The sequence below is a fragment of the Spermophilus citellus genome (genome assembly GCF_964194105.1).
Source record: "Spermophilus citellus genome assembly, chromosome: 7".
Lineage (NCBI taxonomy): Eukaryota > Metazoa > Chordata > Mammalia > Rodentia > Sciuridae > Spermophilus > Spermophilus citellus.
This window is the reverse complement of record NC_138188.1, coordinates 160,269,688-160,295,243: the sequence shown is the minus strand read 5'-3', so window position 1 is coordinate 160,295,243 and position 25,556 is coordinate 160,269,688. Positions and strand designations below refer to the sequence as shown.

The following is a 25,556-nucleotide window of genomic DNA, read 5'->3' as shown; positions in this document are numbered from 1 at the left end:
TCCTATTTTTGATAAGGGGAATTGTTAGTGTTCTAATTTTTTCTTTTTTGGGGAACTGTCATTGAACCATGGGGCTTGGGCATGCTTAGCAAGTACTGGGCCTCTGAACTGCACTTTCAGCCCTGATTTTTAAATCTGAGACATGGTTTAACTAAGTTGTTCAGTTTGACCTTGAAATTAGGTTCCTCATACCTCAGCCTCCTATGTAGCTGTGATTACAGGCACATGCCACTTTGCCCAACTATTTTAAAGAGTTTTATTTCAGTTGTATAAAAATTTAAAATATGAAATCATAGTTGTATTTGATATAATTCATTGATGTAATATTCTTAGAAAGGTTTTTTTTTTTGGGGGGGGGTGGATATAGGGGATTGAACTTGGAGACACTCAACCACTGAGCCACATCCCCAGCCCTATTTTATATTTTATTTATTTATTTAAAAAATATTTATTGTTTTAGTTGTAGTTGGACAGCATACCTTTATTTATATGTGGTGCTGAGGATTGAACCCCCAGCCTCACATGTGCTAGGCGAGCGCTCTACTGCTGTGCCACGACCCCAGCCATATTTTATATTTTATTTAAAGACAGAGTCACTGTGTTGCTTAGTGCCGTGCTTTTTCTGAGGCTGATTTTGAACTTGCTTTCCCCCACCTCAGCCTCCTGAGCCACTGGGATTATAGTCGTGCACCACTGCGCCTGGTCTTAGAAAATTTTTGCTGAGTGCTATTGAACTGTGAAAATATTAAAATTTAGAGATTTTTGTTTAATTTATTATTGCAGTGCTAGGCATCAAACCAAGCACCTCATGCATGCAAGGCAATTGCTCTTCCACTGAACTATATCCCCTAGAGTTTTTTTTATCTTTTATATAATAAAGAAAATGATCAGGTATAAGATGGTTTTTGTGAATTCTGTGAATTCTAAACTTATGCATAGAGATCGCATAAACAGAAGAGATCTCATTGGCAACTCCTTTTAGCTCCTTGAGAGGGGTGTTATTTTAAAGTGGTTATTTTGGCTTTTAGCCTAAAATCTTGATTATGACAGTTGGTCTGGATGGGCTACTTTCAGAGGGGCTCACTTGTCCTGACAAGCTCATGAAGTTATGAATATGTAGTAGGATAACTCAGTTTTCTGAGACGAGGTGAGGTCATCTTTTGTACTAAAGGAAGTTTTAGGGAGGGCAATCCTCATCCAGAGATATTTTGATATAGATTTTTATTGCTTTAAGAGAAAAATTTTTTTCTCTACATAAAGTGAAAATGCCTTGTTTTCATCTGTTTCAAGGTCTTATTATATTGATGAATTTCCACACATGCCTTTTCATTTTCACATAAGTCTTTTTTTTTTTTTTTCCTTTTTGAAATTGGAGACACTCAACCACTGAGTTGAACCCAGGGCCCCTTGCATGCTAGGCAAGCACTCTACTACTGAGCTACATTCCCAGCTCCACATTTTATTTTTGAACCAGGGTTGCTTAACCACTGAGCTACATCTTCAACCCTTTTAAAAAATTTTTTGTTTTGAGACAGGGTCTTACTAAGTTGCTTAGGGCTTTGCTTACTGAGGTTGGCTTTGAACTTTCAGTCCTCTTGCCTCAGCCTTCTAAGTTACTGGGTTACACACACGCACCACTATGCCTGACCATATACGTCATTTTAAAAGACAGCACTGTTTTAATGTGCAGGGCTGTTTTTCTGTTGGATATGCCTGTCTTAGAGATGAGAACATTGTCTTGTTAGGTTCCTCCTTCGTCTTTGCATGTAAAAGTGCAATAATTTTGAATGACTGGATTAAGCAGCACAAGTTCAGGTGTCTTGCTTGTAAAACCATATGTGCTTATGGCATTGAAACTGTTTAATTAGCAAACTATGTGGATAATAATTTGTGTATTTGTTTTTTCCCCCTTTAGGATAAAGTAGATAGTATTCAATTTTGCAACAATGGTGATCGGTAAGTATGTTTATGTTTGTGTGTGTTTTAGCAAATACAATGTGTTACATAATTGTATAGAGATATTTAACTTCGTATTTCCCCCTTTATATTATAATTTTAAATTTATTTTTAATTGATACTATAATTGTATATATTTAATTGATACTATAATTGTATATATATGATGCTTTCATGTTGGCATTATTGAGTGATTAACTCAAGCTAATAAGTACTCGCCACCTCATATACTTATTTTTTTTCCTGGAGATTAGATTTAAAATCTATTCTTAGCAATTTTTAAATAACACATTATTAACTGTAGTAATGTCACTGTGTATTACAGATACTCATCTACAGCAAATATATTAACTGGGTAAAAAGTGTTTGTGATTGGAGAAAACAAATGACATTAAAATTTTAGAATTGTAGTGTTCATGCCTTCTGTGACCAAGAGTAGTTCTTTAGCTACATGTCCGATATGCTGCCGTGAAAAAAAAATTCAGTGATGACATTCCGTCTTTGAGTAGTATGAAGTTTGTTTTCTCATTAGTCACTGCAAATGCACTGAAAGTATTTTTATTTTTTGCATTGAAATTATTACCTAAATTATATCCTTACCTGTCACCTGCTATGTGCCAGGTTCCTTTCCTAAATTGCAGTCTTTGCACCTTCATTTGTTAATATATTATTTTTTTACAGTGTCAATCATGAATTATTTAGAGCTTAGTATTACAATGCTTAAAATTAGTTTTTGCTCTTATTAAATTTTTCCATGCTCTTAATTTTCCACTCTATCCAGATACTACTTTTACATTATGGAAACTCAATCTGTTTGAAAAGCTGTTGGTTGAATTTATAATTTTTGTTTCATAGAGCCCAGCAACTCGTAGCAAACCGATTTGTTTTCTCACTCGTATGCCCTAAATAACTTGTTTTTTGAATTAACACTTGTAGATTAACCTTTTATCAGGGCATATTTTCCCCTTTATATTTGTCAGGGCAGCTACATTACAGTTTTCTTTGCTTGGTGATTTAATAGTAGCAAGTATGATCTTTTTCTGAATATTTTAAGGTTCCTAAGTGGTAGCAGAGATGGAACAGCACGAATTTGGAGATTTGAACAGTTAGAATGGAGAAGTATTTTATTGGATATGGCTACCAGAATCTCAGGGTAAGTTGAGATGTTCATATAGTGTGTCATAGGTGCCTCCCTCCCCTTCTCTGTTCATCTTCTGTGGTGCCCCTCCCCCCGCCATATTTGTTATTTTGTTGAGATTTTAACCACCTATAAAGAGCTATAGTCTAAGTGAATAACATGTCTAATAAACACTTAAATCCCATATATCTAGGTTAATATAGGAAAGTACATATGACTTTATTTTTGCATTGACCTCCTTAGGTTTTACATTTAGATTAAAATCTCCTATTTACACAGCAAAAAATTTTATAATTGAGGACTGGTGATATATCTCAGTTGGTAGAGTGCTTGCCTCGCATGCACAAGGCCCTGGGTTCGATCCCCAGCACCACACAAAAAAAATTATAAAATTAATTCAGAGTATGTCAAGTGTGGAAAATTTACTTTTCTCTAGAAATTTTAAAAAACTAGGAGCTATGCTTGAGACTAATGAAGACAAATGTACTTTATTGTTGAAATAAAAATGAAGGACTGGGGATATAGCTCAGTTGGTAGAGAGCTTGTCATGCACAAGGCCCTGCGTTCAATCCCTAGCACAACACACACACACACACACACACACACACACACACACAGAAACTGAGTTCCAATGGGGCATGCTAAAATATTGGCTGATTTTGAAGGCTTCTTTATTAGTCCTTGCCCCCACCAAAGTTTTAGACATAGTTTGAACATCTTTGAGACAAATAGCACTTTCCGAGATGAATATTGCATAGTTGAAAGCTTTTTTGGTTTGCATATATTTGAAGGAGGCAGTTTGGATGGTGGAAGTAACATATATTTTGTAGTCAGACCTTGGCTCATAACTGTTTTGAGAAAGTCATTTAACGTTTTGAAATCTCTTTTGGTATCTGGGAAAGGAGGCCTCATTTTTTGAAGCATTATTGGGAAATTGAAGTGCTAACCCAAAAGTTTGTATTACACTGCCTGGCCTGCAGTGTATATTGGATGTTCTTTTGTCTCTTGTAAATACCTTTGTACTGTAGGTACGCTGTAATAGAAGTTATTATTATTATAATAACTATTATATTATTTTTCAAGTTGTTTCTAAAGTTTATCTTTTCAGTTTTTTTTTTTATTACTATCTGGGAAATGTTGTCCTACAGTTTTGTCTTTTATCTAGATGCCATGGTGCATCACAGCAATCTCAAGAGACTCGGAAAGCTAAAGTGGAAAGATCACACACAACTTTGAGGCCAGCCTTGGTAACTTAGTGAGATGCCATGTCAAAATAAAAAATAAAAAGTCCTGGGGGTGTAACTTAGTGGTAGAATGCCCCTGAGACTAGTCCTGGGTACTGGGGGTTGGGGGGAGTTATCATGTCTTGTTTTATTTTTAATAATAAAAAATGACTTGCACTGTCTTCTGGTAGTCCAAAGATTTGTGTTGTGCGTTCAAAATAAATTTGATCTTAATATTGTTGTGGAATTATCTGTGGTGGATGGTGGAAAGAATAAATAGTGGAACTAGACAACTTTTGCTCAGAAATTAAAAAAAAATTTTAAGTTTTTAAAATTATTTTTGTTATAATGTTAAAATGTTTCATCCATTTGCAAACAGTTGAAATACTGTCAGTCCTTGGTTAATATAAAATGAAGGAGAATGGGAGTGAAGATAATTTGAAATCATAATGACCCCTGAATAGTTATTTATTAGACACAATAGAGCATAAATGTTAAAACTTGAATAAAACTTTCTATTTTAATGAGAATGAAAACTGCTTAGTTTCCTGGCTGTCAAACTCCATTTATGGAGTGAACTTGTTAAGTCCCTTTGTGATGGTAATATATACATTCTACTGGTTTTTCTTGAAAAGCAGCATCTTCTGTAAGAATTGAATAATTATTTTAGTGTTCTGATCTTGGCTAATCAATCTACCTGGTGAAATGGAACTTGTTTGTTAGTAAATTCATGGTAGTTAATTGGGAAAGTTTTGAGTTCAAAGAGTCTTAGCATCTTTGTTTTACCTCCAGTATTATTTTTTTCCCCTGACCAATCTACTTAGACTTACTCTTTTGTGTGTTCCATCATGCTTACATAGGTAGCTGTTATGTAGCACTTACTCCTTGCTCTTGTAGATGCTCTCTTAATTGAAATGTTAGATGCTTATGATTTTTAGAATGTTAATGATTTCAGAACCAGTTAGGCCTTTCCCCCTCCCTCCCGTTGTTTCCAACTATAGTTTACAGAGAAACTCCATATACCACTTTAATAAAGGCTGAAAAACATGCAGATATATATTCAAGAACATTTTTACCAAGAGACATATAAAAACAGGGAAATGTAAAGGGAAGAGTGTAGTCTGATTCTTGTTGGAGCATTTGTGTCTCTGCCTCTGCTAGTTTGCTAGGATTTGGGGATGTGAAGGTAAGTTTTCTTCCCTAAACTTGTTTCTCTGGAGAAGCAGTTGAAAGCAAGAATGAACAATAGGCTTGGGTGTTAAGAGAAGGAAATACTTGAAAAACGGCAGGGAAAAGGTACTTTGCTCCAGGTACAGCAGTGGTGTCCAACTATGTGCTTTTTTTCATTTTGAACTGCTTCTAAGTTACTCCTTACCCCTCAGGTTTTGCCCTAATCTGTTTCTAGACAATGATTGTAGTTAGATATGATTAACTTTCTATAGGACTGATAAAATAAGCACATTTAATTGCTGCTTGTTTTTTTTTTTTTTTTTTTTTTTGATGCAGTGTGGAGGATTGAACCCACAGGTATTTTATCACATCTACATCCCCAGCCCTTTTTATTTTTTGAGGGACAGTTTTGCTAATTTTGCCAAGGCTGGCCTTGAATTTAGGATCTTCCTGCCTCGGCCTCTCAAGTAGCTGGAATGACAGACTTGTATCAGTGCATTTTTTTTTAGTTATTATATTGATGAAGATTGTGTAAATTGTATAATCTGCCACCCAAATAAGCTTATACATTGTGTATGTGTATATGTATTTTTAGAGACTTATCTTCAGAAGAAGAAAGGTTTATGAAACCCAAGGTAACAATGATAGCTTGGAATCAGAATGATAGCATTGTTGTTACAGCTGTGAATGATCATGTCCTCAAAGTCTGGAATTCTTATACTGGACAACTGCTTCATAATTTACTGGTAGGTAGTTCTTATAAATATGACAAATCAAAATTCTTCAAGTCTTATGTTTGAAACTCTAGTAGTATACTGAATAAGTTCTATTTGTTAAGTGATTGGGAATTTTTTATGCATAACAATATAAATTATTGTCTTTAGTACAGTTTTAAAATCCATTATTAATATGACAGGATGTATTTTTTAAAAAAATTGCAACTTGTGACTTGTAAACTCATTAATGTTATGATTTTGTTGAATAAAGGGACATGCTGATGAAGTATTTGTCTTGGAGACACACCCCTTTGATTCCAGAATTATGTTATCTGCAGGACATGATGGCAGCATATTTATATGGGATATTACAAAAGGTACCAAGATGAAGCATTATTTTAATATGGTAAGTGAAATGAGGTACACCTTTATGCATACTTGCATTTGTTTAGAGTATTTAGATTATGAGAGTTAACCAGAAATAGATTTCAGCATTTTGGCGATTCTTTTTTCTAGAAATTAGGGTATGTAAAACCTATAAATATCTGACAGCTGTATATGAATATACACATGAAATTCTCTGTATAACTGATTTGTACAAGGGAAAAGTTTCAAAAGTTATTTGTTTAGCTTTTTGTGTATGAAGTGTGTCAGTATGTTTTAATTGGCAAATTTATGATCATTATACACTAATATTTAAAATACTTTCCTAGATGTTTCAATTGTTCAAGCATCATTAGATTTTTTCCTCATCTTTTTTCTGTTTGCATATATATATATTATATTCTAGAACCAAATGAGAATTCTTTAATTTACTTTTAGAATTTCTCATATATACCCATTCTACAGTTATTAATTAGTAAATTTAACATTGGTAAAATAGCATTACTTAATCCAGATCTACAATTTTGTCAGTTGGTCCAGGAATGCCATTAAACAAGCTATATTTTGTTTCTTAGACAGGATCCAACTCAAGATCATATATTTCAATAAGTGGTTTTATCTCTCTAGTTTTATTTAATCATTAATAGCCCTCTAGTGTTTTTATTTTATCCTCGTCTTAAGTGTTTGAGTATACAGTTATTTTATAGAACATCTTTTCAGTTTCGACTGATAGTCTTCACGTTACACATTTTTTCGATAAAATTAAATAATGATTTTGTACCCTCCGTCCATCCCTTGGAGTCATGTGATATTTATTTATGCTGCTATTGATGGTGACAATTTTAAATATGAAGTTAACGTGGCTTCTGTGAGATTTTTCCACTATAAAATATTTTTTTTCCTTTTGTAAGTATAAAACTAATGTAGCCCCCCACCCCACCCCTTTTTTTCCTTGTAGTACTGCAGATTGAACTCAGGTGCTCACATATGCTAAGCAAGTGCTCTAATATGTCAAGCTTTATTTCCACCCCTTTTAATTTTTCACTGATTCAGGGTTTTGATAAGTTGCCCAGGCTGGCCTTGAACTTGTGATCTTCCCATCTCAGACTCCAGGGTTTACAGGTGTTCATCACTCTACTCAGCTTAAAGGAGCTATTTTGAGACTCCAAATGCCTTTTTCTCATCAGATTTCATATACAAACATTCACATTCATTGAGTATTTTCAAATGGTATCATTTCTTCTGTTAGTTGATATCCTTGGACATAGTTCTTAAACTTAAAAGAACTTTTAAAATTAATTTTATGTGAATACCTTATTTGAAAGCCTTAAATATTTTTCAGTCTGTCTCAGAAGAAAATAGCTTACACAGTTATTTTCTTTTGTTGGGGGTTTAAGTGATTTCTAAAACGTGTGTGTCAAAAACAATTTGAATATCTTTGCACATGATTATTAGGATAAATTTTGAGTTACTGTGTAAAAAGGTCCTAATTGATGTTAAACTGATATAATTTACGCTGGAATGGAAGAATTAAAGACAGTTTAAAAGTAATGTATTTAGCTGTGCATGTTGGGGAATGCTTGTAATTCCAGCAACTCTATAGGGGCTGTGGCAGGAGGAACACAAATTCAAGGCCAGCCTCTGCAATTTAGTGAGATCACCTGTCAAAAAGAGGACTGGGGATGTGGCTTGGTGGTAAAGCACCCATGTCTTCAATCCCCAGTACTGCTTTAAAAAAAAAAAAAAAAAAAGAAGAAGAAGTAAACTATGATACACTTCAAGTATTCTTCCTGAAGTCTGTGGTTTAAGGAGTTACAGGCATTTTAAAATGTGTTCTTGAGACTTTATGACATTGCCCAGTTTTGCATGGTTGTCAATCATTTTAGTAGTGAGTTGAGGTAAAGTCCTCCTTAAATTCCAGAAAAGTGTTGATTTTTAGTTCACAACACATAAAACTTTGTTAATCTAGAATTTTCCTAGCAGGTTATTTGCTTTTATTGTATATTTTAATAAAAGTTTATTTAAATTGCCATTCACTGGTAGAAGTTTGGATTAGTTTATAAGTGCTCATTTGATCATTTGGAGAACTAATACTTAGAAGATCTTTGGATTTTTTCCCCCCGTAAGTTAGTATTATCTAAAACGAATCTGATAATATATTAATTGATGTATGTGTTTAATGCAAAATTGTATAAATTATTTTTTTGAAGATGCTAGGGATTATACTCAATGGTAGGGTGCTTGTCCAGCATGTGCAAGGCCTGAGCTCAATCCCCAGCTCTTGGGCTTGGTGGGTGAGAGTGGAATTCCAGAAGGGATGTATTGCAGCAGGTTATTCACATTAAATAAGTTTACATACTAAAAGTGCTGGTGTAGAATTGGTCGTAAAACTTTTTCCCCTTCTGGGTTTTCTAGATTGAAGGACAAGGACATGGAGCTGTGTTTGACTGTAAGTTTTCACAGGATGGACAGCATTTTGCCTGTACAGATTCTCATGGGCACCTACTCATTTTTGGCTTTGGATGCAGCAAACCATATGAAAAGGTCATTTTTAATGCTTTCTTATGGCATATAGAAAATTATAAGAGATTAGAAATAGTTTAGCTATACTTATTTGATCCTTATGCTTTTAATTAACTGTAGAATATTTGTTTTCTTTAGTATACATGCACTTCAAAATGTCATCCTGTGAACTTTACTTTTCTAGATTCCTGATCAGATGTTCTTCCATACTGACTACCGACCACTGATTAGAGATTCTAATAATTATGTCTTAGATGAGCAAACTCAGCAGGCTCCTCATCTTATGCCTCCACCATTCTTGGTAGATGTAGATGGAAATCCTCATCCAACTAAGTATCAGAGATTAGTACCAGGTCGAGAAAATTCTGCAGATGAACATTTGGTTCCACAACTAGGCTATGTGGCCACAAGTAAGTACAAAAGTGTTTTTCTTTCCTTTTGAAAGGTTTCCTTATTGAGTTTTTTATTTGAAAAATTTTAAGAATAATGAATTCCCATACCTTTAAGTTCAGTAGTCATTAATATATTTTGTAAAATTTGGTGTATTTTTTCTTTGAATATATATTACTTTGAACTATTTGAATCTTAAGTTCTGGATATTTTATGTCCATTTACCCTTAAATATTTTAATTTGTATTTTAGGGTGATAACCTCCTATGTAACCATAGACATCTATCAAAATTAGGACATTTAACACTCAATGTTATTATCAAATTAATAGTTTGTAATTAAATTTTGCCAGTTACTGTAATAATGCCTGTTGGAACTTTTTTATTTTTCCCTGGTTCCAATTTGGGACTGTACATAAAATTGTCATATTTTCTAAATATATTTTAATCTGGAGAGGGGTCTTGGCTCTTTTTTTTTTTTTTTCTTTTTGATGGACACAATTCCTTTATTTTTATATGGTGCTGAGGATTAAACTAAGTGTTTCCTAGGTGCCAGGCAAGTGCTCTACCACTGAGCTAGAACCCTGGCTGTTGACTTTGATACTGATATATTTGAAGTGTATAGGCCAGGAATTTTGTTGAATGCCTCAGTTTGAGCTTGCCTGTTTGGGGGAGGTCATACACTTTTGACAAAGGACAACATAGGTGACCTCTTCCTGGAGCATCACATGTCAGGATGTTTATGATTGTGGTTTGTCCAGTGATTGGTAAAATTGCCTTTAATATCTTGTTATGGTGTTGCTTGCTAAGTTTTTCCTAAAGTTACCACTTTTTTCTCTTGTAATTAATACGGAGATGATATACAAATTCTCTGTTCTTTGCATACTTCATCCAAGTTTTAGGATCCATTGATGATTTTGCCTGTTACCACTTGTCGTTATGAAGGTTGCAGAATGGTTATTTTCTACGTTCACTTCCCATTGTATTCACATTTCATTATGACTGTGTAGCACTCTATTACACGATGTACTAGGTTTTAGTATGGTTGTATGGGTTGTTATATTTTGGTTATAGTCCATTACTGTTATTATTTTGTTACTCATTATCCTTAGGTTTGACTCTGAGAAGACTTTTCACACTGTCCTTTCCCAAGTCCCCATCATTTTTTTTTTTTTTAAGATAGGAGAGAGAGAGAGAGAATTTTAATATTTATTTTTTAGTTTTCGGCAGACACAACATCTTTGTATGTGGTGCTGAGGATCGAACCCGGGCCGCACGCATGCCAGGCGAGCGCGCTACCGCTTGAGCCACATCCCCAGCCCCTCCCCATCATTTTTAAAGCAATTCTTTGCTCTCCTGGCACAAGATGTTCCAGGCTCATCTTATACTTACCCTCTCTTAGCCAAGTGCAAAGTCTTTGTAATTGTAATTAATTGTTTATAGTGTAGTGTTTCTCTTTACAGATGTTAGGTGAAAAAGTGCTTCTTCGTTTGGTTGAATATTGATTTATTTAAACTAAATTACTACCTATATTTAAGGTTCAAGCTTGATGTACATCACTGTTTACTCTTTAAAAAATAACTTTTTTATTAGTTTTACTGAAGTATACATTATATACAACAAACTTATCAATCTAAGTATATATGATTTAAATGAGTTTTGACAAATGTTAATTATGTAAGATTTTTACTGTCACTCTAAGTTCCTTGCGCCCATTTAGAGTTTTTTCCCTTTCTTTAGTCCCTTGTTACCACTTTGTCTGTCTTTTTTTTTTTTTTTTTTTTTGGTACCGGGGATTGAACCAAGGGGGTCATATCCCCAGCCCTTTTTAAATACTTTTTTTTAGAGATGAGGTCTTGTGAGTTGCTGAATTGCTAAGGCTGGCTTTGAACTTGGAATCCCCCAGCCTCAGCGTCCTCAGCCTCTGGAATTACAGGCATGCGTCTCTGCACCTGACTTAACTTTTAACTTTGTCTTTTAAGGGAATTTTTTACATAGTAATCGTATCTGTGATTTCACATTCCATGGTTTTAATTATGTGCCATACCTGCAATTCAAAAATATTTAATGGCAAATTTCAGAAATAAAATAATACATGAATTTTAAATTGCATGCCATGTAGTGTGATGAATCTTTTGCCTTTCTCTTCAGGATATAAATTATTCCTTTGACTGCTTTATCTATGTAGTATAAACTGCCCACCTGTTAATTAGTTAGTAGCCCTCTTGATTGTTAGACCAGCTTGTCCCAATATTACAGTGGATGTGTTCCATTAAACTCTACTGTACTTAAAATGGGTCCAACAGAGTGTTATGCTGGCAGATTAGGTATTTCAAAAAGAATCGGTAATGTGCTTTTTGGAGTGAAAAGGAGGAAATTCTGAATATAATAAGGAAAAATTTTGAATGTTGTGATGCTAAGATCTATGGTTGTTAATTGACATTCTATCTGTAAAATTTGTTTTGAAGGGAAAATGAATTTTTGCTAGTTTTGCATATCAACCTGTATGTTAATAACCACAGTGTGCAATAGTGCTTTAGATTAAGATGGAAAAGGAATTAAACTTGTGTATGTATAGTAGGAAATACACATAGTTTATGTGGAGTTCAGTACTATCCATGCTTTCAGACATCCACTGTGGGGATCTTGGAATTTTTCTCCTGTAGGTAAGGTAGGGGGGTCTGTTGTAATATTATACGAGGGAATATTGTAAAAAGAATCATACAATATGTAGAATTTTGTGCCTGGCTTCTTTGATTTGTCATGGTGCCAGTTCATTCATGCTATTGCATATATCTGTAATTTGTTCCTGTTTATTAAGAGATAGTACTTCAGGAAAGCATGCCTATACCATCACTTGTTTATCCCTTCACTGATAGTCAAGGGCATTTAGCTTGATTTCCAGTTTAGGGTATTAATGAGGATTGAATGGCAAGAACCTGTTTCAAAATAAAAAAATAAAAAGGACTGGGCATGTAGTTCAGTGGTAGAGTGTTATAATGTGGTGGATTTTCAATAATGTGGATTTTCCTTATTTCTTCAGTTAGTTTTGACTGAAGAAATAACTTCTGATAGTTTTGACGTTTATATGTTCCAGAGTTTGTTTATGAGGTACAGACACACTTCGGATTGTTTGTCCTCTTTTTAAAAATTTTTATTATTATATTTTATGGTGTTCAGGATTGAAAATAGGAGAGCTCTACCACTGAAATACATCCCCAGCAGTTTTTTTTTTTTTTGGTACTAGGAATTGAATACCCAGGGGCACTCTACCACTGAACTTCATGCCCAGTCCTTTTTATTTTTTTTATTTTGAAGCAGGTTTTTGGTGAATTTCCCAAGCTAGCCTTGAACTTGTGACCCTCTTATGTAAGCATTCAGAGTCACTGGGATTATATGTGTTTGCAGTCACACCTTGCTTCCCAGTTGCCTATTGCCCAGGATCTGAAAGCCCATGTTTTATAAATATTTTTTCCTAATGTTACAGTTGTTTATCATGGAGGGTCATTTCCTGAAGCACATCATCCTTCAAGCTTGGAACCCTCCCTTGATACTTCAGTACTGATTGTACCACATCAAGTAGAAAGTTATTTTGATACTTGAGAAGGTCAACACTTAAGTGATCTGTTCTACCAAAGAAAAGTTTTATAGACCTACGGTTCTTTTGGGGGGTAGGGGGAGGATTAAAACTCTTTTTTTGTTACTATTTCCCTTTGATCCCATGTTGTAATAGTTTTAACTATAATTTGTTTTGAGAGTGATCAAAAAAATTTAGTTTTTTTTTTTTTTAAATTAAAAGGCAAAATCAATATGAGCTGACATTTAGCTGCTGTAAATTCTTCATGGGTTTCCATAGTAAATGATATGTAAGATATGAGTGTATGTATGTGTGTGTGCATGCATGTATATATTTGTATATATGTAAATATAAATATATAAATGAATGCTTGGGGAGTATGTGTTTTCCCCCCTTTAATGCTACATGGGATTTTTCAGTTTCTGGATCTGTTACTATGGTGGCAAATTTTATCTCTTCATTTCTTTTAATATTATATTTAATGGGTGGGAAAAGGGGAGAAGTTTTGTATATACTGAGTTCATGTTTCAATAGAAGATGCATCTGTAATAGGAAGATGTATAAGGGATTTTTGCATGAAAATATTAACATCTAGGCACTTTTCTAAACCATTTTGTAAATCCACAGCCATCTAATAATTATTTCCATTAATTCTAATTCTGAACTGATTAAATATCTCTGCAGAGGCACTAAAAAAAATCTGATTTTGGGGCTGGGGATGTGGCTCAAGCGGTAGCGCGCTCGCCTTGCATGTGTGCGGCCCAGGTTCGATCCTCAGCACCACATACAAACAAAGATGTTGTGTCTGCTGAAAATTAAAAAATAAATATTAAAATTCCCTCCCTCCCTCCCTCCCTCCCTCCCTCCCTCCCTCCCTCTCTCTCAAAAAAAAAAATCTGATTTTGTGTTTGAAGAATGATGGGTACTGGTTCTGCTAAAAAGATACTAAGAGGTATAGTTGTTTGTGCTGAGTAGGTCAGGCACGTGAAACAACCTCCATCAACTGTACCTGTTCTGAGGACTCCTGGGTGTGCTCAGAGACCTATAGTTTTCTCTTGTTGAAGACCTAGAAGTCCTAACCTCTCTGCCTTGTTCCATAAGACAGTACAGAAGACATTGGAGTCACTGCTTTCATCCGCATTAAAATACTATACATACCTGTTGTGGTCAGGAAGGCTTTAGTAAGCCTTGGTTTCCATGCTTCTTCTGTCCCAGAGGGTCCCAGAGGCTGTGTTGAGGTACTTAGTATTCTAAAAGAGGGGTTTGTTTTGAATTTTTTCTCTGAATTAATTGTGTATATGTAAGGTATCTTTTCTAATTGGTCACTTAGTTATTTGTTTATTTTGAAACAGCAATTCTGGTCTTATTTTTTCTTTTGCAGAGTTGGGGACTGGAGAGCCTAAGGAATTCTAGGCAAGCACTCGACCACTGAGCCATATCCCCAACCCTGTTAATGTATTTCTAATTGTAAGCTACTGAAGAACTTTTTTCCTACTCATATATGTTATGATTCATAATTGAATTTGTAGGTGATGGAGAGGTAATTGAACAAATTATAAGCCTACAAACCAATGATAATGGTGAACGAAGCCCAGAGCCCAGCATCCTTGATGGAATGATAAGACAGTTGCAGCAGCAGCAAGATCAGAGAACGGGAGCAGATCAGGATATTGTTCCAAGTGGATTTTCAAATGGGGAAGAAACACCTCGAAGAGGTAACAAATATGGAAAGTGTTGTACCTAAATGTAGCGGTATTGAAATTAAAGAGTAAAACTTGGAATAAGCAGTATATTTTTGCAACTTAAGTAGTATTCTGAAGGTATTTTTTTAATTTGCTGTAGTTACAAATGGGCATTTGATTTTCTTTAAAAAAAAAAACGGCTTTATTTATTTATTTATTTTTATGTGGTGCTGAGGATTGAACCCAGGCCCCGCATGTGGGAGTCTCGCGCTCTACTGCTGAGCTATAACCCCAGCCCCATGATTTTCAAGTATGTTAAATGGTTAATGAAGATTTTGTCTAAAAACAGCATTTGCAAATTGTATTAAATGACATCTAATAATAAAGTGGTCTTTTGAAGGAAAATTATAGTTTTAGTTTTGCCTTGCTTTAACATTTGTGATTTTTGAAAAACCAAACTGGGTAGAGACTAATTTTTCTTAGTGAATCAGCATTTGTGAGTGAGTTGAAGACTCTGTGACTCTTCATATCATGGTGCTTTATCCTGCTGTCTTCAAAGAACCTGGAAGATCCTCTTACATAAACATAATGTAATAGTCACGCTGTACAGACTTTGTTTTTACAATATTGCTATCTTCTACAAGGTGTCTCATGGTTTTTCTGTTTTAGAAATTTAGGATTAGTTCAGCCTTGCTTGTTGCATTTAATTATTATCTCTTCTTTTTTTTTTTTTTTTTTTTTTTTTTGGTGGAAGTGATGGGGCTCTTGCTGAGGGCTTCACACATGCTAGGCCAGCACTGTACCACTGAGCTACACTCCCAGTCTATTATATCTTTCTTTAATCTAGAAAAAGATTTCTCTTAGCATGGAAGGGTTCAGTCCTGTTGTTTCAGGGTTTCTTGCAGTTTGGATTGTCTGCTCATATCCTGGTACTTGTGTTCTGGTTAAACATGGTTCCTCAGTGCATCATAGAAAGAGGCACAGATATACATGCATTCTTCTTCACCTTTCCCCCTTAACAGTATGTTGTAGGAATCACCATTTATCACTTCCTCAATTGACAGAGTTTATCCTTATCCTGTTTTATAGCTTCAGAGTACTCTGCTACATGGAATAGCAAATCATCGTAATGTGTTTATGTGTATATAGGTTATTTCTTGCTATTACAAGTAATTTTATGATAAATAATCTTGTGCATATTTGCAAATTGTTGGAGAATAACACTATTACTTAAGCAGTTAATATAGAATTTATATTTCTCAGTTCGAGAAATGTTTCTTCAATATATTTTATTTAACTTTTTTTTCTTTTGAGAAAAAAGAAAAAGGTTTATTGCTTTGCTAGCAGAGGAGAAACACAGGGGATTCCTGTCCTGAAGGCTGTTGTTCTGCCCATCGGTAGGAATGGGGGGCTTTTAAAGAGGTGACTCAAAGACTGTATTCCATGTGTTTTCTGTTGGAGTTGTAATTCACTTCTTAATTTGGGAGATAGTTTGAGATATTCTGGTACCATCCCTAAAGTCTGCATTACTTCATTCTTATGGGGGATTGTGTACATATAACTCTGTCAAGGATGAGGAAGAAATTAGGGAAGAGCAGGGAGAGAGGAAGGGAAAGAAACATGCCAGTTTTAAAAATAAGTTGCAAGCTGGGCGTGTTGGCATAGGCCTGTAATCCCAAGGCCTTGGGAAGCTAAGGCAGGAGGATTGTGAATTCAGAACCATCCTCAGCAATGTTGAGATGCCAAGCGACTCAGTGAGACTCTCTTTATAAAATATGAAATAGGACTGGAATGTGGCTCAGTGGTTGAGTGCCCCTAAGTTCAGTCCTTGATAACAACAACAACAACAACAACAAAAAGCAGTGGCAGAGCAACAAGGGATAAAGTGGACCACTGTTACATTTCCCTGCTGTCAATTTACATGTGCAAAGCCTCTTGGCGCCTTTAGCTTTTTTCTACCACTTGCCAGGATGGGTCAGGGTCTGGCTGACCATATGTGGCTTCTTTTGCAAGCATCAGGGACATTTCTGTCTCCAATGACCCTCCTCTTTGCAGAATGTGCACTGGTTGGCTTCCTGTTCTCTAGATCTCCCTGATCAACAAATCTGGTGACTCACCAGAGTTGCAGGACAGAGAGGGGTCCCCTTATCCTCTCGTCCTGGCTGACCATAGAGGGCAAGGGTCAAAATGTTGGTTTTATTTAACTTTTTATTTTTTTACAGTTGGGGATAGAAGGCCTTGCATGTGTGAGGCAAGTGCTCTGCTACTGAGCTCCACCTCCTTAGCACAGTATTTATCTTTTCCTTTTCCTTTTCCTTTTCATCTTCCTCTTTATTTTCTTCCTTCCTTCCTTTTTTAGAGTTATAGATACAGCTTTATTTTAAAATCTTATCTACCAATTTAGTGTTTTCTATCAATTTTGGGAGCAGAAACCTTCACAAGCTTCATAATCTTGTGCTCAGGTGTTGCCTTTGTGGGAGTCTTAGCAGCAGCCTTTCCAACTTCTGGTTTCTGTTTTCTCTTGGCCGTTATATCTGCAAGAGATGCACCAGTAATGGCCTTCTGAAATTTTACTGCATATTAGGTTTTCTTATTTTGAATTTCTTCCATTCGGCCCTGTTGATATTTTCTTCTGTAGAGGACAGTCCAGTTTATCTGCCAAGGATTCTTCTGGGAAGGAGGGCCAACTTGGATTTTGTATTAAGAAATTGGAAAACCTTTGTGTCAGTCCTGACATAGTGTCTCCCATGTCTGGGGTTTATTTTGTATTTGCTAAAACTGCACAGCTCAACCTTCCTTGCAGTGGCTGCTGGGAAAAAGGAAAGATGGAGGGGGGGGGGACTCTATCCCAATATATTTCATATAAATGTTTTATTGGTAGGTGAAGTGTAGTGTGTTTTATAGCACAGACTGTTCACATGATTGATAAATAGAATGTGGTACGTAGAAGAATGCAGAAGTGGTGTTCACTTGTGGTTTTACCAAGGCAGGGAGTACAGGCACAGGAACCCTTGCACCTTATTTTAAGAAAACGATCATTTGGCTGGGTGTAGAGGTAGAACAATCCCAAGTTCAAGGCTAACCATATCAACTTAGTAAAACCCCCTCAGAATAAAAAGGATTGGGGATGTAGCTCCATGATAAAGCGCCCCTGGATTTGATCCTCAGCCCCCTCTCCCTCAATCAAAATGCCTCAGACTTCCTCCTTGTGGGTTCCTTCCTCTGTGGGTTCTGGCTCCTGGGATGTGATCCTGTTCTCTGGTACTGCTTAATTGCAGCCGGTGGGCTCAGACTGTACTGTCCTCTGTGTTGGGGCATTAATACTCTCCACTACTAGTGCTGCCAGCATTTCCAAACACATGCTGATATATGCTGTGGAGGCTCCTTCCTGGTGGTTTACATTGTCTCCTGAGGGTCTCGATTGATGGTGTGACTGGGTTTATTATAAAGCCATCTTGATTTGAGGAGGCTGTTTTCAGTAGATTATTGTGTAGATTTGCAGAAAGCAGAATTTTTAGGGAGGCAAACATGAAAAATATTTGCATATTTAAAAAATTCAGTCTAATAAAATTTTAAATTGAGGCTTAGCAGTTAATGTTTGCTCAGCATTCTACATTTTGATCTTAATCATACAAGTTTTCTCATTTCACTTTGATCTCTTTTTTTTTTTTTTTGTATATCTTTTAGGAGAAATGTGTGCTTGTTACATGTCAAGTGTATTTTAATTTGAAACTATTTTGGAATAATTTTTTAATGATTTTTCGCTAGGTTTTAGAAGATTAAGTTTAGATATGCAGTCACCTCCAAATATTGGTCTGCGTCGTAGTGGACAAGTTGAAGGTGTTCGTCAGATGCATCAAAATGCTCCACGGAGTCAGATTGCTACAGAGCGTGACCTACAGGCTTGGAAACGAAGAGTGGTTGTACCAGAGGTACCACTAGGCATATTTAGGTTTGTTTTAGGATATCTATTTATATTGTTTCTCTGTGAAAATATATTCATGTGGTTATTTACACATCCTTAATTACATTAGTTGTGTAAATAATCATGTAAATATATTTTAGTAATGGTTGGAAATCTGTTTTAATTGGGAGAAAAATGTCAAAATTACTTTATTGGAAAGTTTTTCATAGCCTGTATTTATCTGTATGAACACCCATTTTTATCCTGTCAGTATCATTTTTTTTTTTTAAACTCCAGACATATTGTTTTCTCTAAGTTTTTTAGTATTTGTTTCTGAAAGGTGAACCACAAGGCTGTCGTGACACGTGCAACATTTCTTCAGTTTCCTGAACTAGGGGAGGTGAGATGATTGGAAATGAAGACAAACACAAATATAGAAAAGCTGGCCACGGTGGATCACCAGAGCTCCTGAAGGGAGAATGCTGGCTGATCATGCGGATGCTCTGCATGCTTATTAATGGGTTAAAAATCCAAATAATTTATTGTGATAAAGCTTCTTCAAGATAAACAAAAGTGAGGGTGTGAGGAAAATAACCCAATTGGGGCTTGTCACCTTGCGCTGATATTTCTTCCTCGTCCTGGCAGCTGAAGTTTGAACCAATAAAATCTGTGAGATATAAAACTCTAAGCAGTGAGTCACCAGCCACTGAACAGTCTCTAATTAGGGAGATTACCACCAAGAGTTCTCAGAAGGGCATTGCCTCTGCCTTGAGAGGGTTCAAACCTGTAATTGGTTTGCCGCTCTCAACAAAATGCCAGAACCATCGCTTAAAAAAAGTTTTTTATTGCAATCAGACATCTAGGCAGTGTATTAAATTTTCAATTGTCTCAAATGTCATGAATTATGTCTTGTTTTTTTGTAAGTATTTCATGTCATTCTTTCATAATGCACACATAATACCTAGTATTTTTTGTCATGTTAGCACCCATTGATGCTTAATGCCTAGTTTATTAATTCATTAGATGATATTTCAACTCTTTTTTAAAAAAAACAATTTTTATAGTTATAGATGGATAGAATAGAATGCCTTTATTTATTTATGTTTATGAGGTGCTAAGAATCAAACCCACATGTGAGGCATGTGCTAGGCAAGCACTTTGCCATTTAGCTAAGCCCTAGCCTGATGTTAATCAGGTGTTCCATTTATTTCTCAGATATTTCTTTTGTTTTGTAGTACTGGGAATTGAACCCATGGGTACTCTATCATTGAGAAATACTTATCCCTGTTTAATTTTTATTTTGGGACAGGATCTCCCTAAATGGCTCAGCCCTCCTTGTGCTTGTGATCCTTTTGCCTCAGCCTCCTGAGTTGCTGGGATTAGAGGTGTGCACCACTATACCTGGCTGCTGGGATACTAATATAAGGAAGTTTGCCCAAGGATACTTGATTATCCAGTAGTAAAATTTAATATATAAGAGGCAGGATAGATGGTTGTTCTTTATTTACATATTCTGTCATATTTGGGTCTCATGAAAACTATTATTATGGATAGTTTTGTAGAAGTGTTTCCTTCATGTGTGTAGCCAGAAGAGTTTTAGTGATGAAAGAGTAATATTGGAGTACATATAGTAGTAGTTACTGTGCAGTGAATACAAGGAGGTTTTATAAGTACACAATAGCGAAATGAAAGATTTCTGTGATGGGAAATATTGAAAATTACTATTATTTATATAACGTTGTATAATTATACTTAAATTTGTGTCTGAGTTTTATGGCCATGAGAACCAAAAATGTCATTTTGGCATAATTTTCCTTGTCAAAACCAGGGGAAACAAACATGTATTTGGAGTGAAAGACCTGAAGGACTAGTTCTTTTTTTGTTTGACTGTTTTTTAAAAATTATTGATTGACCTTTATTTACTTAAATATGGTGCTGAGAATTGAACCCAGTGCCTCATACATGCTATGCAAGCACTTTACCAACTGAGCCACAACCCCAGCCCCAGGACTAGTTCTTTAAACACATAAGCACTTACTGTTTTCCTTAAAGGAAGACTAGAAATAGTTTAAGGCCATATGTGGAATCCTCTAGGTAGTCAAGGACTCGGGCACCTGATTCTGATCTCCTTTATGGGACATTGATTCCATTTTTTTAAGTTCACTTCCAGTCCAAGGTAACTGCTGAAGCTATAGCCATCATATATCACTATCTGTGATACAGTCTGAGATTGAGGACAGAAGTAGGAAAGGCCCAGAAAGATAAAAGGACATTTCTAGTCAAACTTATTTAAGTAGTCACAAAGTATTTCTGCTCATGATTTATTGAGAAGATTGTCATTTGGCCATACTAAGCTAACAGCATGATAAAGTAATGGAGTTTCTAAGTAAGGCAGCAAAGAACCTAGGTAAAAATTGGGATTCTTTTTCTAAGGAAGAAAAGGAGAATAGATTTTGTGAGTTAGCTTCTGTCTGCCATAGTACAACTTTTACAAAGAAGAGTTTACATGTTTTTAGCATTGTATTCTAAAAAAGCACATGGGGAGCCGGGGCGGGGAAGCTGGGGTTGTGGCTCAGTGATAGAGCACTTGCCTAGCATGTGTGAGGCACTGGGTTTGATTCTCAGCACCACATATAAATAAATTAATTAATAAATAGAATAAAGGTCCATTGACAATTTAAAAAATATTTTTAAAAGAGCACATGGTATTTTATAAAGGGAATACTAAATAAGTTAGTAGTGATAAGTGTTGTTGGCATCAATCCCTATAGTGTAATCTGTAGGTACTATGAATTTAGTAATTTTGCATAATTTTTTATTAGGGTTTCATTTGAGAAGGTTTAAGAGAATTAACATTGGTTTCTGACTATAAAAGTATTATGTGTATTGTCAAAATACTAATGGATCCTACTATGCAGAACTATGAGCACATAATGTAGCTTCTAGTAGGCAATTCTGTTTGGGGCCTAGGGTTCAGGCATGTGGATTGCTTGACCTCACAATAGTAGAAATTTTATTTATATTAAATGAACTATGGATTCTAAATGAATTCCAATGAACAGATTGCACATATGGCGATCTTTTGTAATACCACTTCCTGACCTCATCATTAAAAGTAGAATTTTGCACAGTTGAAAAGGATCCTCAGGAGGGCCTCCAGTGTTCCTTTGCTTCACTGAGAATGAATTATATACAGGAACAAAATACGTACATGTATTGTTTCTTGTCAAAACAAAAGGAAGCATACAGATACTAGTAGCAGTGTCATTTTGGCTGGGAGGGAAAAACCTCATTGTGTGTGTGTGTGTGTGTGTGTGTGTGTATGTGTGTGTGTGTGTGTGTATATATATATATATTTTTTTTTTAAGAGAGTGTGAGAGAGAATTTTTTAATATTTATTTTTTGGTTTTCGGCGGGCACAACATCTTTCTTTGTATGTGGTGCTGAGGATTGAACCCCGGCCGCACGCATGCCAGGCAAGCGCGCTACCGCTTGAGCCACATCCGCAGCCCCATATATTTTTTTTAAACACATATAAAAGTGATCAAATTGGAAAATTGTTGTGAAGGGTTGAGTCTGATTCAGAAATCTTTTATAATTATATGAATGTTACATTGAAATCTGAGTGTGGGCCACAGATGTGCCTTGGGGAAAAAAGTTTCCTTAGAAATAAGCGTTTGTTCTTGCACTTTGTTATATAGAAAGCATGGCCAGAGTCAGTCTGGAAACTTCCCTATTGGAATATTAAACAGAAACATAAAATCAGTGTATTTTGAGTATTGTGCAAATGTCAGAAAAGGGACTTTAGTCTTTCCACAGAGAAGAAAAAACATTTTGTATCTTTTTTGTGGTGACAGGTCCTTATTTTGAAATTGGCCATAGTAAAATTATCTCTTGTATTGTATGAGTGGAACAGAAAAATGAGTAACACTAATATCTTGTTTTCCATAAATTATAAGATACCTAGTTGAATAAGTTGGAGGAGGATTCATTTTTTTCTTTAGAGAAATGAATTGCAATCCTGGAAAATCATGGGGACCTTTGAGAGTTTATATGGGAGATCATGTTTGAGTAGGTCCCATTAGGGCCTATCAGAAAACATGTGTATACATATATGTTTCAGATATTTATTATTTTAGTTGTAGTTGGACACAATCCCTTTATTTTTTAATTTTTTTTTTAAATTTTTTTATTGGTTGTTCAAAACATTACATAGTTCTTGATATATCATATTTCACACTTTGATTCAAGTGGGTTATGAACTCCCATTTTTACCCCGTATACAGATTGCAGAGTCACATCAGTTACATGACCCAACAATATGCTGCCTACAGGAGACGCATTTGATAGAAAAAGACATACATAGACTGAAGGTGAAAGGTTGGGAAAAATCATATCACTGATATGGACTTCGGAAACAAGCAGGAGTGTCTATACTCATATCAAATAAAATAGATTTCAAGCCAAAGTTAATCAAAAGGGATAAAGAGGGACACTACATACTGCTCAAGGGAACCATACACCAACAAGACATAACAATCATAAATATATATGCCCCAAACAATGGTGCAGCTATGTTCATCAAACAAACTCTTCTGAAGTTCAAGAGTCTAATAGACCACCATACAATAATCATGGGAGACTTCAACACACCTCTCTCACCACTGGACAGATCTTCCAAACAAAAGTTGAATAAGGAAACTATAGAACTCAATAACACAATTAACAACCTAGACTTACCTGTATCACCTGGAGAATGAACAACAGGTTACTGAATGATCAATGGGTTATAGAAGACATTAAGGAGGAAATTAAAAAATTCTTAGAGATAAATGAAAACACAGACACAACATATCGGAATCTATGGGACACATTGAAAGCAGTTCTAAGAGGAAAATTCATTGCTTGGAGTTCATTCCTTAAAAAAAGAAAAAACCAACAAATAAATGATCTCATACTTCATCTCAAAATCCTAGAAAAAGAAGAGCAAAATAACAGCAAAAGAAGTAGAAGGCAAGAAATAATTAAAATCAGAGCTGAAATTAATGAAATCGAAACAAAAGAAACAATTGAAAAAATTGATAAAAATCCCTTTATTTTTTGAGTGTGTGGTGCTGAGGATCGAACTCATGAGCTAGGCGAGTGTTCTGCTGAGCCATAACCTCAGCCTCTCTATTTTTTTCAAATATTTATTTTTTAGGTGTAGTTGGAATGAATATATATATATATAATGTATATGTATATATATACACATATATAAATAAATAAAAAATATATAAATAATATATTTGTAGATGGACACAATACCCCTGTTTTTTATTTATCCATTTCTATGTGGTGCTGAGGATCCAACCTAGCTCATCATACATGCCAGGCGAATGCTCCACCACTGAGCCACAACCCAGGCCCAGAAAACAGATATTGTTGTGTTAAATATGAAAAATAGAATCTTTTAGCTGCTTCTGACATTTTATTTATATTCATATTAAATTGTTAACATGTTTTTAAATTAGAATTTTTTGTATAAACTTAAAGATTACATAAAATTATGATTCTTAGAATGAGAATGAATTCTTAGAATGAAATGATCTTTATATCAACTCAATAATTAGTATAACTGGGTATTTTAATTTTGTAGGAAATTGGAAGACTTTCGAATAGAGAAAGGTGAGGAGGAAAGAAATCTTTATATAATAGGAAGAAAAAAGAAGACTCTCCAGCTCTCACAAAAGGTAATACATTGTTCTTAGGAATAAGCACATTAAAAATTAATTTGAAATTTAGAGTTTTCTTTTTGATTTAAAAATATTAGTAACTCTCTGTTGAAGTATAATTTTTTTGCTTAAGGCCTTCTGTTTGAGATTTAAAATATGGAACTCAGATTGCACAGCTATGGGAAGCAATGGCCTGAAATCCTGAGGAATGTTGCCTGGTGCCTGAGAGGGTTAAAATATTATAGAGAATTACGTGGTCAAGAATGATCGATTCATCAGCACACGTAGAGCACTGGGAGAGTCAGCTCTCTGATGGTGTGGCAGAGTTTACTTTTGGCTCATGGTTTTAGGTTTCAGTTTACAGTCACTTCACTCCATTGTTTCTGGACCTGTGGTGAGACACAGCATCATGGCAGAAGGGCATGGCATAGCAAAGCCAAAGCCCTCACCTCATAGTAGCCAGTTCCCACGGAGGGGACCAGGGACAAAATATATCCTTCAAAGACACTAGTCCAGTGACTCACCTCTTCTAGCGTGGCCCCAACTCCAAAAGATTCTACCCCTTCCCAGTAGCACCCCCAGCTGGGAACCAAGCCTTTAATACCAATACGTGAGCCTTTGGGAGACATTCAGATCCAAACAGTAATAAGAATTTTTTGTATCAACTACTGTGTCCTTTCTTCCTTGGGTCACCAATTATGTTTACTATTTCTGTTTTTTAAAAATATTTTTTAGTTATAAATGGATACAATATCTTTATTTATTTTTATGGGCTGTTGAGGATCAAACCCAGTGCTTCACATGTGAGAGGCAGGCTCACCACCACTGAGCTACAACCCCAGGTCTGCTATGTTTATGTCTAAGACTGTCAGTCGGCTTTGACCTTTGAGGCCATCCAGCCTCAGCAACTTAGTGAGACCCTGTCTCAAAAATCAAATAGAAAGTCTGGGGTTGTGGCTCAATGATGAAGTGCCCCTCAGTTCAATACATAGTACTGGGTGAGAAGGGGAGGAATACATTCATGAGCACTATGAAAAAACTGTAGTGGAAGGTAGTTGTGATTTGAGGACTTTTGAGTGCTCTGTCTTAAAGTCACATTGTGAGAAGCAGCTTATGTGTACATTTCCATTGAGGGTCCTGTTGGAGCATGATGGTCTGCGCTTTGAAAATTAAATAAAAA

General features: G+C 35.4%; 1 protein-coding gene and 1 pseudogene across 6 annotated transcripts in view; one reads left to right on the top strand and one right to left on the bottom strand.

Moving 5' to 3' along the window:
- BRWD1 (bromodomain and WD repeat domain containing 1) overlaps window positions 1-25,556 on the top strand; it is a 129,729-nt gene that overhangs the window by 28,463 nt on the left and 75,710 nt on the right. For all 5 annotated transcript variants that reach the window (XM_081301309.1, XM_081301307.1, XM_081301306.1 and 2 more), the window contains exons 12-20: window positions 1,916-1,956; window positions 3,011-3,109; window positions 6,083-6,233; window positions 6,475-6,609; window positions 9,003-9,131; window positions 9,295-9,520; window positions 14,606-14,791; window positions 18,527-18,710; window positions 24,301-24,394. In XM_081301309.1, the coding sequence (XP_081157435.1) occupies window positions 1,916-1,956; window positions 3,011-3,109; window positions 6,083-6,233; window positions 6,475-6,609; window positions 9,003-9,131; window positions 9,295-9,520; window positions 14,606-14,791; window positions 18,527-18,710; window positions 24,301-24,394 (1,245 nt within the window). The remainder of the gene's footprint in view (window positions 1-1,915; window positions 1,957-3,010; window positions 3,110-6,082; window positions 6,234-6,474; window positions 6,610-9,002; window positions 9,132-9,294; window positions 9,521-14,605; window positions 14,792-18,526; window positions 18,711-24,300; window positions 24,395-25,556) is intronic.
- On the bottom strand, window positions 17,159-18,119 carry LOC308652735 (large ribosomal subunit protein eL24-like; annotated as a pseudogene). The gene is made up of 2 exons: window positions 18,083-18,119; window positions 17,159-17,567 (listed from the first exon to the last, which is right to left on the bottom strand). The product of its transcript is annotated as a large ribosomal subunit protein eL24-like (transcript).